A 16,505-nucleotide genomic window follows, 5' to 3' on the forward strand; every position below is an offset into this window, starting at 1 on the left:
GGCTTCTTCTGGGGGATGTTAATTAGCCTGGGTCACTCGGATAAGGGGGTCTCTGCCAGGTTTTTCCACTGTAAAATTATTATTTTTCCTTTTTTAAGTAATTAAAGGAGAAAAGTAATAAAAATTTAGATTGGAATACAGGGAAACATAAAAACTTGGTAAGATCACTTATCTGTTTAATCTACTTTGCTTTTTAAATTCTGTTTTAAAAAGAAACCTTTAATTCTTCCTTTTGCATAGCTGTAAATAGCCCCTGGCCTTGTATATAGTTATCTAGATTCTAGGAGTTGACTCCTTATATACATTTTATTAGAGAGAAGTTTCCAGTTGTTCTTAGTGTTCCTATTCTTTTTTTTTTTTAATTTTATTATTTATTTATTATTTATGGCTGTGTTGGGTCTTCGTTTCTGTGCGAGGGCTTCCTCTAGTTGCGGCAAGCGGGGGCCACTCTTCATCGCGGTGCGCGGGCGTCTCACTATCGCGGCCTCTCTTGTTGCGGAGCACAGGCTCCAGACGCGCAGGCTCAGTAATTGTGGCTCACGGGCCTAGTCGCTCCGCGGCACGTGGGATCTTCCCAGACCAGGGCTCGAACCCGTGTCCCCTGCATTGGCAGGCAGATTCTCAACCACTGCGCCACCAGGGAAGCCCAGTGTTCCTATTCTTGTTTTTTTTTTAAGACTATTTTTAGAGTAGTTTTAGGTTTACAGCGAAATTGAGAAGAAGGTATAGAGATTTCCGATCTACCCCCTGCCGGCCCCCATGCTCATACGCCCCCATTATCAACATCCGCCCCCCCCCAGAGTCGTGCATTTTTTACAATTAGTGACCCCACGCTGACACATCACAGCCACCCAGAGTCCATAGTTTACCTGTGTCCTTATTCTTTTCTCTGAGCTCTCTCTGCTCTTACTCCAAGGAGAAGTCAGTTTCTTTTCTTTGGAAAGACAGGGGCATAAAATGCAGTTGTGCGTGTCTTGGGCCCTCCTGGTTTTCCTTTTCCAATCAAGAGAAGATGCATTCGCTCCCCAAGGAGATGAGCATTCCTATTGCTTCACATTCCAGATCCACCAATAGGGATCATCACTTAAAGGGATGTTGGCGCCCGCCTGAGAAAGCATTGAAACAGACCTTCAGCAGGTTTTTCAATAGAACTACATCGTAGTTTTCCCAAAGAGAAAGAAGACCCAATCTGGCCCTTTGAGGAAAGGAAGCAAATCAGAGACATTTTGCAATTGAGCATAATCAAATAGATTTTAATGAAACTAATTATTTTGCATAATTCTTTTAGCACAACCATGTAGCTCTTTACTAAGACCAGTTGCATTTTGAGTAGATTTGGGTTAATGATCAAAACCAAGGTCATATGAGGGATGAAAAGACAAAAGAAAAGCGCATGGGCGTCATCTGGAAGCTTTTTTTGAAACTCAAAACCACAAACCTCCAGCATCAGAGTCAACATTTAACCCACATGATCTGTATACACATTCAAATTTGGAAGCTCTGGTCTGGGATAACCCTAAATAAAACTGGTGAAACCGTGATATAGAGGATGGAGCACAATTAAATTGAATAGATGGGAAAACTTTTATCAATCTCAGGAATGATAGAAAAGTATGTAGTTAGCAACTGGAAATATTATTTGAATAGTCAGAAGAAAAATGTCCAGTAAATGTGTGTAAAATGAGTGGCTTTAAGAGAAGGGGTATAAAAGGGCATGGAAGACCCCAAGGGAGTGGAAGTGAGAGGAGAGGGCCCACAGGCAGGCTGGGCTGGGAGTACGGGCAGGGGAGGGCAGAGGTTGTAGGAGAGAGCTCTGGGTGGCATCAGCACCAGGTGGGGGCAATAGGGAGACCAAGTCACAGGAGAAGAGGAGCCTGGAAGGAACGTGCAGGAGAGGAGCCGCCCAGGGGCCCGTCTCCCGCACACCTCCTACACCTGACGCAGGGTAATTTCACTGTCCTAAAGAGGTGTTTTTTAAATGAGGAAAAGAAATCTTTCATACTTATTCATGTATTTACCATTTCTGATGTTCTCCATGCCTTAGTATAAATTCAGGATTTCCTGGACTGTCTCCAGGGGGAAAGACATGCAATTGCAGGACCCATCCCGCTGTCTCCCTTCCCTCCACATCCTGCACCTCCGCCGTCCAGGGTCTGAGAGCAGCTCTTTGATGTATTGTATTCCGTTCCTACAGAGGGCAAGTCTGCTGCCAGTTACTCTGACACGGTTGGAAATGAAAGCTCTTATGCTTCCCGTTTACATAAATTAAAAATTTTTATCGGCGAACCTGGAAACTGGCAACCCCTCCTCATATAAGAGAAGTTTGGTGACTTGCTTTAGCGTTTTGCCTTTTTTCTTCACTTGGACTTCAAGCTGTTTGAAGGTGAATCTGAGACTCCCTTAAGGAGGCCTGAGCCGAGTCTTCTTTCCATGCGCGTGTCCTAGGCGTGCCAGCACGACACCACTGGGGACCACTGCGAGCGCTGCCTTCCCGGCTTCTACGGGCTGCCTTCCCGAGGGACCCCTGGGGACTGCCAGCCGTGTGCCTGCCCGCTCTCCACGGCCTCCAACAAGTAAGCCCGGCTCCTCCACCCCGCCGATCCTGCCCCGCGTGGCCTGGGTCTCCGTCCAGACCTGCACTGATATCTTCAGAGCAAGACCTGTGTGTAACGAGAGTGTTAATTTTGCCCTGGGGCAATTAATTGGGATTAGAGATGGAGGAACAGATTCTCTCTTCTTTAAAAAAAAAAAAAACAAAAAACTTTGATGTGTTAAATTATGTAAGGCAAGTTGTGTGAAGGCAAGGACATTTGCATGGCCTTTTCTCCCCTTGGTCTAACGTTGGCCATCAGTTCCTTCACACGTATATGTTGTGTGCCTACCACTGGGCTAAGAGGCAGAGGAGATGCAGAGATGAATAAAACATGTTCCTGGGCTTCAGGAGTATTTGAGCTAATGACCAAAATATGTAAATACGAGGCTCATTGAGAATGGGCTGAATTCATTTAGTTAATTCAACAAATCTTTACTGAGCGCCTGGTATATGCTGGGCATCATGGTAGGTGTCCTGGGTATCAAACTGTTCCTCCGTGGCTGCCGACGCCGTGGAATCCACAGTGCGGTCACGAGGGCAGAGGAGGTGGGTCCACTGTGCAGAGGGAATCTGTGCGGGCGACTCCCTGTGGAAGCTCTCCATCTGAGACTTGAAGGATGAGAGGGAGTGTGAAGGCAGCGGAGGAGAAGGGCCTGCTAGGCGGGAAGAAGTGGTGCCGAGGTCCGGCAGTGTGAGAAGCGGGTCGGTTTGGGGAGCTGCAGGTGGTCCCGGGGCACAGAGCACGAGGGGAGGCGGAGGACAGTGCCAGTCAAGGCCTCGACCAACATGCTGGGGCTTGTGTGCCCCCAGGCCAGCGGGTTAAAAGCCTCTCTCACTGTTTACCCTTCAGAGCTCTCCCCCCATCCACGCCTAGAGGATTCTCCCACGGGGATTTTTATTTGGAACTCTCCAGTGTACAAAAGAGCAATCAGGGCTGCTCTGGTGAAATCGTGGGGGCCTCGCTATGGCCCCCAGGCCTCCCTTCGCGGTCCTCCCAAGACCCGGGAATGGAGTGTGAAGGGACCTCGGCCTGCATGGGGGCCTCGGGGGATGCTGGTGACACTCACTGAAGTGCGGAGCCCCTTGGCTCTGTCCTGTAAGCGGGCTCACCCTTGGCCAGTGTGGGCAGCTCTAAGGCAGGCAGCCCAGTCCTGGGAACTCGAGGAGAGGAACTCTGCCGGAGGGGACCGCTGAGCTGGGCGTTGGGGGTGAGCCAGTGAACCCGGGCAGACGGGGAGAAGCGCAGTCGGGCCGAGGGTCGAGCAGGAGCAGGGAGTGTCCAGCGCCCACGGGTGGGCTGCGTGGCCTGGGGCCTTGGGTTCTGGGCTAAGGAGTGAGGACGCGGTGAAAGTTTGTAAGGACAGGAGTGGTAGAAACTAAGCATTTTAATATTTAGGAATTCTGCACCATCCACTGGAGAACCGCATTCATTTCTACTGCTTTGTCAGTTTCAGCCCCACCTGCCACCTCAACGATGGAGATGAAGTGTTCTGTGACCAGTGCGCCCCGGGATATGCGGGGGATTGGTGCGAGAGGTACTCTGCTTTGCTCGACTGGTTTCCAAAAATTTTTTTACTATAAATTCTATGTGTTTATTTTTAAATGTGTGGTTAAGTGTGGCTTTAGAGCTTTTGGTATGTCATTATTATTCCATCGGATCATAGAGAAACACCAGTCGATTGATTAAAAACTTAATGTTGGAAGTCCCTGGGGATTTTTTGATCTCCTTGAGCTAATCTCAGTTTTCATCAATATCAATAGGAAACTGCCAGGAGTCAGTACTTCTGTTCATACATTTGAATGTCCTGTTACTCTGGATGATTCCATAGGCAAGGGGTGGTTTGATTTAATAGTTGTCTTCTGGCGCCTGGAAGCCAGGGTTGTCTGTCCCGCATGCACGTCTCGGTGCCAAGTCTGGCTGGACTCTGTGGGAGGTGACATCGCTGAGTGGTGGGATGCGGGTCGAATTGTCTGGGGCCGGAGCATGTCCCCGGGATGTTTGGCTCCTTTTGGACGCCCTCCCTGTGCCTCACAATGAGTGACGGGAATCTCTGAATGCCTGAACTCGAGCAGCATTCCTCTCACGGTAAATCTTCGGTAAAGAGTCGGTGTGATTGATTAACTACTCAGAGAGTCCCCGGGTGGTGGGGTAATGTCTACAGTAATCGCATTTGTTTGCATCCCTCTCTCAATCTTTTATATAGATGCGCAGACGGTTACTATGGAAACCCAACAGTGCCCGGAGATTCCTGTGTCCCGTGTAACTGCAGTGGCAATGTGGACCCCTTGGAGGCCGGGAGCTGTGATTCCGTCACCGGAGAATGCCTGAGATGCATCGGGAACACCGACGGCCCCCACTGTGAGAGGTGTGCCTACGGGTTCTATGGGGACGCCGTGACTGCGAAAAACTGCCGCGGTGAGTGTGTGACCCGGCGGTCGTGTCCATTACTTATCACCCTGTGAAGTCTCCATCCATTTACTTACTTGCATCAAAAAGTGCTCGGCCCAGGAGGTCACTTGACCCGATCTGCGCTGGGTTAGCTTGATCAGTTACTCCAAATGAAGGTCAGATGGCCTAGAAAACACGCGCCCTTCCATTTCAGGAGAAAGTGGTCCTTCATAGGGTGCTGGCACTGCTCCCAGTGACCCAGGAGGCCAAGGAAGCCTATCCCGTTGGTCAGGGAGATGCTGCGGGCTTCGTGAGGCAGATGGGATTTCAGGACGTGGAATGGGAAATGGGGAGACCCTAGCCCCCAAAACTGGTGCGTCTCAGTGGTCTGCGCCTGAGTCACCAAATCACCACGTCGCTCGGCAGGGCTCTCTGCTTAGACCCTTGAAATTACAGACCATGTAAAACCAGTTACTTAGAAAAGTAGATTTTCAGACTCCTAGAATGACAAACTTATAGCCTTAGGGCTGATAACAGCTCTCAGATTTTTTTCACACAGTTCTTGAAAAAGGAATGAAAGAGTAAAAGTGACAATTATAAATTATTTTGATAATTTCCTATAAATGCTGGTCCTACTGTGCTGTTACAACGTGGAGACACAAGAGGGAGCTAGCGATCAAGAAAAGATGTTTTCCTAGGACCACGTCGGGAGATTGACAAGCTTCTGTTGCCCTGGGCCTATGAACCCGACCTTCAGCACCTTGACTGGTTATCATAGGTAGATAATTATGATAACCGGTAATTTTATAAAGCTTCAAAGTTTATGGAATGCCTTCACAATTCTCATGGCATTTCTTTTCATCCCTACTGCAAACCTTGATGATTAATTTCTTAGTTCATTTGTCATTTATTAAGTGTCTGTTACTTCCCAGGCACTATGCCAAATACTGTGATTGGAGTTGGAAATTTATTTAATCAGACTTGAAAATCCCAAGTCTATTTGGGAGCTACACACGTATGGTGTAGAGAGGCACGTGTGTGGATTCAGGGCTTTGGAGTCTGACTAATTTAGAGTCCAGGATTGGTCACCAACCAGCCCTGTGACATTAGGCAAATTTTATTAACCTCTCCTAGCAACTATTTCTTCATACATAAAATGGACATAATTATACGTATACACTAAGGCCTTTCTGAAAAGTCAATGGGCTGACAAATTTAAAGTTCTAGACAGTAAATAAATGGTAGCTATTACAATTGCTAGTAATAACAGCAGTCATTTTTATTATTTTTCTGTATCAATGCTGTCCAACAGAAATGTAAGTCACACATGTAATTTAAAATTTTCTAGTAACCACCTTTTAAAAAGTATAAAGAAACAGGTGAAATACATTTTAATAATACATTTTATTTAACTCAATATATAGAAAGTATTATCATTTTATCATGTAATCAAGTTTTCAAAGTATTAATAACTATTTTCTTTCTTTTTAATACTGTCTTCAAAATTCAGTGTGTGTTTTATAGCCCATCTCGATTAGGTGCTAAGTTTTCATCAGAAATACTTTATCTGTATTTACATTACATAAAGTTCAATGTTGAAGAAATGGATTCATACACCCAAGTTGTTCAAACATATTTAAAAGTTTTCCATCATGTTTTCCTTTATGTGCATCCACGCTGACAAAGCTGCGTCAGCATTTTGCCATGGGGATAGAAAGGAAAATATAAAATAGAAGGTCTCAGCGATGAGTGGAGAGTGGGGGGGAGCAGGGGGGTCAGAACAGGTGGGATTTGGGTCTAGGTCCACATTGTTGGCCCAGGGAGCTGGACTGGTTATGGGCTGACCCTGCCTGGCTTTTTCTAGTTTCTGAGCACTTACACTTTTTATTCTTTTCCTATCTCCTTTTTCCCCCATTCCTAGCTTTGATGAGATGAATTCCTACAACTGTTGCTGAACATTTCACTAGAAATCTTTCCAGGTCTATAATAAGGGTCCTTCTTATGAACTTCCCAGAAGTCTCCACACGATAACGTAATACCATATTTTATTAGGTGAACCCGGTAAAAATGCCAGTATTCAGTATTACTGACATCAGCTTTGGTGTGATAGATGCAGTAGTGGCTGTGGACACAGTGGTCCAGGGCAGAGAGTGGTGTGGAGGGAGAAAAGGGTGGTGGGAAGCCTCCTGGGCGCTAATATTAAAGAAACCTTGTGCAAAATAACTTAAGTAGGTATAATTTTTATATTGTGGGGTTCTTCTGAGAATTAAAATACCTGTAAAGAACCTGGCAGAAGGTAATTGCCAGATATTTTAAATTAGTATTATTTATAACTTGAACAATTTTTATTAATAATTGCTATTATAATTGTTGTTACAGAGGGATAACTGCAAATAACAGTGTGATCTCTGGCTAGTTACATCATCTTTCTAAGTGTTAGACTTCTCACCCAAAAATAGAGAAAATTATAGTACTTCCCTCGTATGTTTGTTATGAAGGTTCATTCATTTATTTCACATATTGACTGTAACGTGGAGACACAAGCTGATGGGTGTGTGATAAATGTGATTTGTTATTATCATCAATATTTGGTGATGATCATACTCGAAGTGAACTTGGAATATTCCCCAGAGGAAGGGTGGGGTTTGAGTGAGGCACAGAGAGGGAGGATCAGAGGGAAATACAAGAGAAAGAGGAAGGAAACCAGAGTTTCGAAGGCGTCCCGAAACCTTGGTAAGAGAGAGGTTCAAAAGGGAGAGAGGGGTCCATGGCCCGTCCCACCGAAAGATGCATCAGGACGGAGGCAGGATCTGCTCACTGGATCTGCACCCGGGAGTCCTGGACATTTTAGGAGGAGCAGTTGTAGCAGCTGAGGGGCCAAGATTTGGGCTGGAAGATTGGGTGGTGCGAAGGGGAAGGCGGGGAGGGAGGGAGACGGTAGGGAGAGTCGGGGATGGAAACTCAGAGAGAGTTAAGGGTTTGCGGGGGGATGGCAGTGTTGGCGGGGGTGGCGTGTGAGTGAATGTGTGTGAGGGGGTATTTTGTGTGTGTGTGTGTGATGTTTTCCCTGGGAGACAGTTAAGAGTGATGGGAGGCTGAGGACGGTTTTAAATACAGGCTTTGTTATTATTTCAGTACAGCAAGGCCAGCAGATCAGGAGAGGACCACCATCACAAAGGCAGTTTGTTACTCTGGAGGCCAGGTCGGGGGAGAGTCAGGGGGCGAAGGGGACACCCCACAGCATGGGGGTGGCTACACGGGGAAGCACCTGGGTTGGTCAGGAGGGGAAGTGTGGACAGGAGCCTTTATGTGCAGGAAGAAAAGGGCGGGCAGGGTAACAGGTCTGGGACTGGCTAGTCTGAATCATTTCAGCTGGTCCCGGGGCCCAGGGACTGTGCCTCTTGTCTGATGCTGGGCCCTTGGGTAACTAGGACTGGTGGACAGCGGAAGGTCAGGGCCCAGAGGAGCCTGAGAGCCAGTGAGGAAGGCGTGGGGTGTGGGCTCTGGATTGGATGGTTTGCATATGAAAGGCATTCCAGCAGCTGAGCGGTTTACATTCTCTGGAAATTGACTAGCCCTGGGTGCGGCTGTCTCTCCAGGGTCGGCAAGGCCCCAGAAGTCAAAGCATCAGAAAAACAGAAGATAAAAGTTAAACTACAAGAATGGGCAGCTCTGTGTGGCGCCCATGACACTTGACCAGCCTCCTACAGGAGCTGTGAACATCGATCCACGCACACAAGGGAAAAACTAGGGGGGAGAGGCCCAGTGACAGGGCCATAGTCACCCAAGGAAGCAGAATCCCACCGCCTTTCCTCTGACCATCAGCCTTCTGATTTCCAGTGCCCACCCCTGCTCTGCCCCACAAAGGCTGCCACACAAAGTGTGCTTGGGCCTGAGATAATTCGTGACGTTTTTCTTACGTGGTTATACCATAGGACTGAGAGTGTGCATTTTCTGAGCCCAAGCATTCGTAAATGGTACACGTCCTGGGATATCTTGTCAGTGAACATATTACAAATTTTAAATGAAGCGCATATTGACAGCTGTGGTACGAAGTAAACGGTTCTTGGACCCGTTAAATTGAATCACTTTGAGAAGGGGGGACTTTGTGGCTTTAAACATCAATATTCTGGCTGTAGATAAAACGGAAGCATCTGGCCAGAAGGTAAGAACCTCAAAGGACTCATGACTCAGAACAGGGAAATAGTTCATTAAATCATGATGTACAGTATTAGTTATCTAGGTCGTTACAACTGAGCTTTAAAATATTAAATACGTCTGATTGGAACGAGCAAGTGGCTAAATTGATTTTGAAATCTTCTTTGCATGTTTTTTAATGAAGATTGGTTGATATACATTGGTGGCTCCTTTTAAAAATTTCAAAGAATTCATGAAATTGGTTAAGTTCGTTTGCCAATTATTATCTTAACAACTTCAAGTAATTTTTTTTCTCTGTGATGGTTCCTTTCACCCACCTTATTTTGGCTTACTCTTCAGAAAAATACTAAATTTTTCGAGTTACTGCAAAGCAATCATTTTGTTTTATGACTTGAAACATGAATGTTAAAATTTCTCCTTTTGAGATTAAGGGATTTTATAACAGCCGTACCCAGAAATGGGCACAAATATGCCTTCTGTGTGTGTTAGCCTGTGACTGCCATGGCCAAGGCTCCCTTTCTGCTGCCTGCCATCCTGAGACCGGACTCTGTGACTGCAAACCACATGCGACCGGACGGCAGTGTGACCGGTGCCTGGTAAGACGCCTCCTGGTCATTACATACGATTAACGTGTGTGCCAGCGTTAATGTCTGTAAATGATGCCTTAACTGGTTCAAATGAAATGGAATCCCGGCCACCAGAAAGAGCAGGGTCCTGCAACATGGCTGGTGAGTGCTATGCGGCCCTATCTGGAGAGTAGGTATTTGGTTTACAGAGCCGTGGAATGATGTCATGAACCCTTTATGAATCTATGACACATGCAGTTGTTGATTTGGGAAATCTTGTAGTAGATACTAGCCACTTACTAAAATGTATTTTGTCTTCCGTGGCTCTGCCCCCGTGAAACAGCACGGCTACTACGGGTTGGACGCGGGGCTCGGGTGCCTGCCCTGTAACTGCAGTGCGTCGGGCTCCCTGTCGGACGACTGCACGGAGGAAGGCCAGTGTCGCTGTGTCCCAGGTGTAGCCGGGGAGAGGTGTGACAGGTGTGCCCGCGGCTTCTATGCCTACCAGGACGGCGGCTGTACACGTAAGCTCCTGAATTCAGTGTCTGAGACTTTATTGGAATTCCCAGACTTTTCTCTGAGCTCTCCTTTGACTTCTGTCTAATTCTGTTAAGTCCCTTTACATTTTTTTTTTCTGAACATGTAGGATTTCATACCTTTTTTCTATTTCCTGATCCCTATTCTGGGTAAGTCCACAAGCCTTGGTCAGGCTGTACTAACTGTGTGAGCTTAGACTAATTACTTAACTTTACTTAGCTTCGGTCTCCTCATCTGTAAAATGGAGAAGTCGATTATTCTCTCCAACCAGGAGTTACCGTCAAGGTTGTACTTAAAGTCCTTAGCGTGGCGATTGGCAAACAAGTGCTCCGTAAGTGTTAACTCTCTGTTCTCCCCACCGGTGGAGGCCTTTCCCAGTCTTTTGTCTGTTTCTCCCATTATGCCCGATTATCTGTCATCCAGGAGCAACCCTCCACAAGGAGGAGCATTCACCTCCCGTGAGACACGGCGGGGTGCTGGGGATCACGAATTTTCTTTCAGGAACTAGAAGAGTGATTGAGATTATTAACACAAGGGAGATAACTTGCAGCATCAACTCTGACCCCTTCGGTTGACCCGACGGTCCTGATCTGTAACAACAGCCTGTGTCTCTGTTGTAGCCTGTGACTGCGCTCACACTCAGAACACCTGTGACCCGGAGTCGGGGGAGTGTGTCTGCCCACCTCATACTCGGGGTGCGGCGTGCGAGGAGTGTGCGGACGGACACTGGGGCCACGACCTGGAGCTCGGATGCCAGGTGTGCACTGTCACCTGCACATTTTCTCAACTGAGAATTACTTTGCTGTGTCAGGTTTCACTCTTCTTCTTTTATCTATTCGCTTGATTTTAACCTGTTGAATAGCTTGATGGTTTGTATTCAAAACTCAGTACCGATTGTAGGAATCAAAGTGGAAGAAGCAGCATCCTTAAAATACAATATTCTAAATTTTCTTCAAGAGTCTAGCTGTGGAATTGATGGTTAGAAGATCAAAAATTTATTTTGGTGCCCTTTAAATATATTCTGCAATATATGCTATCTTCCAGGAGAAAGACATAAATCACTTTATTGGGGGTGGGGGAGGTATGTCCGATCTTCAACGGTTCTGTTTTTCTATGTTACTTTTGTCGGTTAAACTTAGGCTTTGCATTTTGAAAACAGAGGGAGCATTACTGGACTTCTAAAATAATTTTGCTGGACTGCTTTGACCTATTAAGTAGATTGAATTTCAGGCCACGGTCGTGGCCCAGCCTGCACGTGTCACAAAGGTTCACTAACGTCCAGCAGCATTAAGTCCTGGCCTCTTGATGGCCTGTGGCAAAGTGAGTCCATATGGCAATAGTGAGAGAGAGATCCATTTGTTTGTATAATTTTCCCATGTTTAGTGTTTTCCTGTAATCCCCATATGTGTACATTATGAAAATATAAAAGCTGCCTTTTTATTTATTCAATACTTTTCTTGCAGGCCTGCAATTGCAGTAGCGCAGGGTCAGCCAGTCAGCAGTGCGATGTGCTCACTGGCCATTGCCCGTGTAAGCCTGCATTTGGTGGACAGACCTGCCACCAGTGCTCCCTGGGGTACAGAGACTTTCCGGACTGTGTGGCCTGTGACTGCGACCTGAGAGGGACACTGGCCGACACCTGTGGCCAGGAGCAGGGTCTCTGCAGCTGTGCCCCCGAGACCGGAACCTGCTCTTGCAAGGTACTAGCGCTCGGCTCCACTTCCTCCCTCCCTCCCACTCGCCATTCTGACTTTGGGGCTTTAACTATTTAAATAAGCACTTGGGTTTTAACGCTTCTCATAATGAGTTTGCACCACCTTCTGGGTCTGGGTTTAAATTCTGTGTATGCTCTTCTAGAATGATGGATGATTCTTTAGAAGGAATTTGTACTGTTAATTACAAGTGTCAGATGATGGGACTGATTTGAAAAACACGCTGAGTTTCCTATCATGTGTTTCAGTTGGCTGAGTAGCCTATCTATCTTGAATATACAGGTAAAATAGATAACACAGGGCTTCAGGAAGATTTGTGATTCTGTACCTGGTAAGTAATTATTCTCTTGTGCGTGCTGGCCAGACTGGAGGGCATTTGTGTTTATTATTTTCCCAGGAGGTTAGATTTCAACATCATACTTAACTCCGTGTATTTCCTTTCGTTTTCCCGTTGTGCTTTGTTACTAGAAGGTCCTTGGCCATCTTCTCTGTTCCTTTCCCAGGGTCTGAGAGATGGAATCCTGGTTGATTAGCGGTGGGGGAGGAGGAAGGGGAAACTCATGTGGCTGCGGGGTAACGGGAACATCAGTGGACGTGTGCTTGGTTCACCACATCTGTGGTAGCAGTTCTCACCACGGACGGTCAGCACAGGAGGACCTGCCCTAATAATCACCTGGCCTGTGGCTCTCCACCTGACTGATCACTGGTCACCTGGGACCTCCAGAAGGATCCGGGCCCGCTCCTGGAGACTCACCAGGGAATCTGCATTTTCCAAAAGCTTCCAAGACGATTCTGATGATCAGCTGAGTTGGGGAATCACTGCGTCTGAGAGAACTGATGCTCAGAGAGGTTAAGGAACCAGCCTGAGGAGCAGCTGGTTCAGCAGTGTTTGTTCATCCAAAGTTATTTTTGTGTTTTTTCCCATTTCTGTTTGTTCATAAACCGTGTCTCTTTTTTTCAGGTAAAAATGAGTCTGTCACTTTGTCCCCTTTAGGAAAACGTCATTGGCCCTCAATGCAGTGAGTGTCGAGCTGGCACCTTTGCTCTGGACGAGGCGGACCCTCGGGGGTGCACCCCGTGCTTCTGCTTTGGGCTGTCACAGCTCTGCTCAGAGGCCGAGGGCTACGTGAGGATGCCGGTGGGTCACACACGCAGATAAGTGTTCTGTTTGCAACCCTCTACCCTTGGGAGTTGGATGAGGGTGGGAAAGGCAGCCAAGTACTTACATTAAATTTTGCTCTTACTGCATCAGAAACTCTAGGAAGCTGATTTGGGTTAGTCCAGAATCAGAGGTCTGCTTCTGCTGTCCAGGAAGTAAATGGAGCAGGAACCAGGGCGTCAGTGTCGCTCTGTGCTAATCTGTCTGCAGCTTTAGTCGGAGTGAAGAGAAAACTCTCAGCAGTCTCCTTCATGTAATTGAACCTGGCCCAGTATAGGAAGAGTTTGACCCTAAATGCAGTGGTTTAAAGGCATTTTCAGTTCATTTTAATCCAGGTGTTTAAATGGAAAAGAAAAGTCTTTCTTATTCCTGTTTTAATAATGAAGCTGTCTCGTCTGAAACAGTGGAAGAATCTGACGGTCAAAGGTGCGGCGTTAATTCACATTCTAAAGTGGCTTTGTCCTCCCCTCCGTGACTAGGTAACGCTGAGCTCAGATCAGCCTCTTCTGCGTGTGGTTTCTCAGAGTAACCTCAAGGGTACGACCGAGGGGGTGTATTACCAGGCCCCTGATGTCCTCCTGGATGCCGTGACCGTCAGGCGGCATGTCCACACAGAGCCGTTTTACTGGCGGCTGCCCGGGCAATTTCAGGGAGACCAGGTGAGACGTGCACCCAGCCTCCAGCCATCCACATTTCCTGGGTGCACTTTGAAATCACAGTGGCCTGGGTTGGCCTATTGCTAACTGGAGTAGTTATTAATTTCCTCTTCTAAGTGGGGATGGAAAAGGTTAACACTTGTAAAAATCCCCCAGATGAATGGCTCTTTAAATTTCTCCATTAATTTTGAAAGTCTTTTAAAGTTCAAAACATATTCTCTTTCTTCTTAAAGCAGTCATTCGACAAACATTTATTGTTTTTACTAATAGAGGCTCAATGCAAGCTTGGGTGCTATGGCCCGAGAGGGTCTTCTCAAGAAATTGGCACTCATTTTGGGGGGGGAGACAGAGACTTGAAGGCATCATATGCATCTTTGTTTATATAAATATAGCAGTCTGTATATGAATTCAGCCTGATTTTTAAAACTTGAAAATATGTGCTCTGATGGCTCTGCATAATTTTTCATTCAAAGGAGCTTGAAAGTAATTAGAATGACTGTTTTGTTACTTTGGAGCTTACCTTTGTTAGTATCATCAAGAGGAAACATTGGGAGGTGATGGCTGTGGCAGTGGCTTTGGTGATGGTGGTCCCATGGGTGTGTACTTATCCCCAAACCCGTCAATCTGTATACAGTACATAAGTACAGCTTTCTACAGCCGATCACACCTTCATGATGCGGTTTTTAAAACTTTTGAAGGATCGCTTACTTAGGAACGATAGCCTGGGTCAATTTAACGATCCATAATTAAGTAGAATTAGAAGGAAGCTCAGATCAGACAACGTATTCCACCCACGTGGTGTATTTTTAAGACACAAGATCTCTTTCAAATGGCAGCAGGCTTATGATAAAATAATTTTACACCAGTGCTATGCCAGAGAAGTAAACAACACTGTACCCTTCGACAGCTCATGGCCTACGGCAGCAAACTACGGTACAGCGTGGCCTTCTATTCTTCCAGTGGGATCGGCACCTCCAACCTGGAGCCTCAGGTGCTCGTCAAGGGAGGCCGGACCAGAAAGCAAGTCATCTATGTGGACGCGCCCGCCCCCAAGAACGGACAGAAACAAGAGCAGGAAGTGGGGATGAAAGAGGTGACCGGGCGCTCTTTTCACACACGCCCCCTCGGGCTGGGAACTCTGCTCTGCATGCAATGAAATCATGAAGCTGCTGTAATAAGAGAGTGAGGAAGAAGGCTTTGGGTCAAAATTCCAGTGGGTGTAGCAGGACTTCTACAAAGATTCAGATTTCACATTCCCAAGAAATGTATATTAGGCTTATGTTAATTTAGTGCAAATTGCATCTTAAATCCTTTATCGTGGTACACGAGTCTCAACCTGCATGGATATGTGTTCTGGAGCCTTTGGCTGCCCTTGAATTTGGAAAGTGTGGATTCCTTCCTCCAGCAGATGTTTACTGACTGTCCTCTGCGTGGCTAGCGCTGCCAGAGGTGATGTGAGGCCGTTGATAAATGAGGTGGTGCGGCTGCCACCCCTGGGAGGTGACACGAGAGCTTCCTCACTTAAACTCCGTGTCACTTAGAACTGGGCTCACTGCTGGAGAAATTTCTAAAGGAATTAAGTTCATATGCCTCTGGGGATCTGTACCCTGAATTTAATCGAATGTGCTTCTCATCCACAGAATTTTTGGAAATACTTTAACTCTGTTTCTGAAGAACCTGTCACACGCTCAGATTTTATGTCCGTTCTTAGCAACATTGAGTACATCCTCATCAAAGCATCTTATGGCCAAGGATTACAGCAAAGCAGGTACTTGGAAACTTCTAGAAGTTTCAAAATATTTTCCTTATTTGAAAGCAAACGGAAGGGATTTGATTCACTTTACCCCCATTACCTCTTATCCTTAATATCATATATATTTCTGTCCCTCACCAAAACCTTATTAAATGTTAATATTATTATGAAATATGTGAAAAGTGACATAGATTATCCATCTCCTGTATTAATGTGGATATAACATGTAAGTACATAATGGTGATATCTTCTATGTAAACAACAAAACAGTTCTGCTATTTTCTGCCCTTAAACTGCAGTGCCCATTTCTCTATCACAATGCATCAAGAATGCTGTCCCCTGCTCATGTAGTACTAATCCCATAAAGAAAGCCACCTAAGTTATGGCCAAACTAGTACTTCAGATTTTTTTAGGTGTGCTTTCTCTAACATTATATTGAAGTTCTAAAATTTTGGCTGAGGACCTTCCCTGTATAATGACTAATGTGCTTTTAGTGTGTTTTTACCCATTTCCTTTACAGCTGTGAGTAGGAACTACTCTCAAACTGGCAGGAAAGTCTGGTTTCATATATGTGCCAACGTTATTCTGTAATGTGCTGTTTCAAGAAAGTGTCTTTTTAAATATTAGTGTCTCCTCTCACATTTCTTAACCCAACGGTTTCACAGAATCTCAAATATTTCTATGGAGGTTGGCAGAAAGGCTGAAAAGTCGCACCCCAAGAGGGAGGTGGCATCCCTTTTAGAGAAGTGTCTCTGTCCTCCTGGCACAGCTGGATTCTCATGTCAGGTAGGGAGGCTGTGGTTAAAGTCCATTTCCTGGTTTGGGGTTGAAATATGCTTGTTACAGCAGCTCCGAGTGATGAAGAGAACTGTGTGTATCTATTACGTCATTTTTCCCTTTTAAAAATTACTTGTGGTAAAATAGGCATAAACATAAACTTCACCATCTTGACCATTTCTAAGGTGTACAGCTCAATAGCGTT

The 16,505-nt window shown here is 46.1% G+C and overlaps 1 protein-coding gene across 1 annotated transcript in view; it reads left to right on the forward strand.

Annotated features, from left to right (window-relative positions):
• The window catches only part of LAMA1 (laminin subunit alpha 1), a 149,815-nt gene that overhangs the window by 71,922 nt on the left and 61,388 nt on the right, over nucleotides 1-16,505 (forward strand). The window contains exons 17-28 of the mRNA XM_036874290.1: nucleotides 2,446-2,573; nucleotides 4,042-4,128; nucleotides 4,798-5,009; nucleotides 9,630-9,736; nucleotides 10,050-10,230; nucleotides 10,864-11,000; nucleotides 11,707-11,943; nucleotides 12,950-13,093; nucleotides 13,594-13,773; nucleotides 14,678-14,863; nucleotides 15,411-15,538; nucleotides 16,189-16,309. Coding sequence (XP_036730185.1) covers nucleotides 2,446-2,573; nucleotides 4,042-4,128; nucleotides 4,798-5,009; nucleotides 9,630-9,736; nucleotides 10,050-10,230; nucleotides 10,864-11,000; nucleotides 11,707-11,943; nucleotides 12,950-13,093; nucleotides 13,594-13,773; nucleotides 14,678-14,863; nucleotides 15,411-15,538; nucleotides 16,189-16,309 — 1,848 coding nt within the window. The remainder of the gene's footprint in view (nucleotides 1-2,445; nucleotides 2,574-4,041; nucleotides 4,129-4,797; nucleotides 5,010-9,629; nucleotides 9,737-10,049; nucleotides 10,231-10,863; nucleotides 11,001-11,706; nucleotides 11,944-12,949; nucleotides 13,094-13,593; nucleotides 13,774-14,677; nucleotides 14,864-15,410; nucleotides 15,539-16,188; nucleotides 16,310-16,505) is intronic.

Source organism: Balaenoptera musculus, chromosome 14 (genome assembly GCF_009873245.2).
Source record: "Balaenoptera musculus isolate JJ_BM4_2016_0621 chromosome 14, mBalMus1.pri.v3, whole genome shotgun sequence".
In the NCBI taxonomy this organism is placed as follows: Eukaryota; Metazoa; Chordata; class Mammalia; order Artiodactyla; family Balaenopteridae; genus Balaenoptera; species Balaenoptera musculus.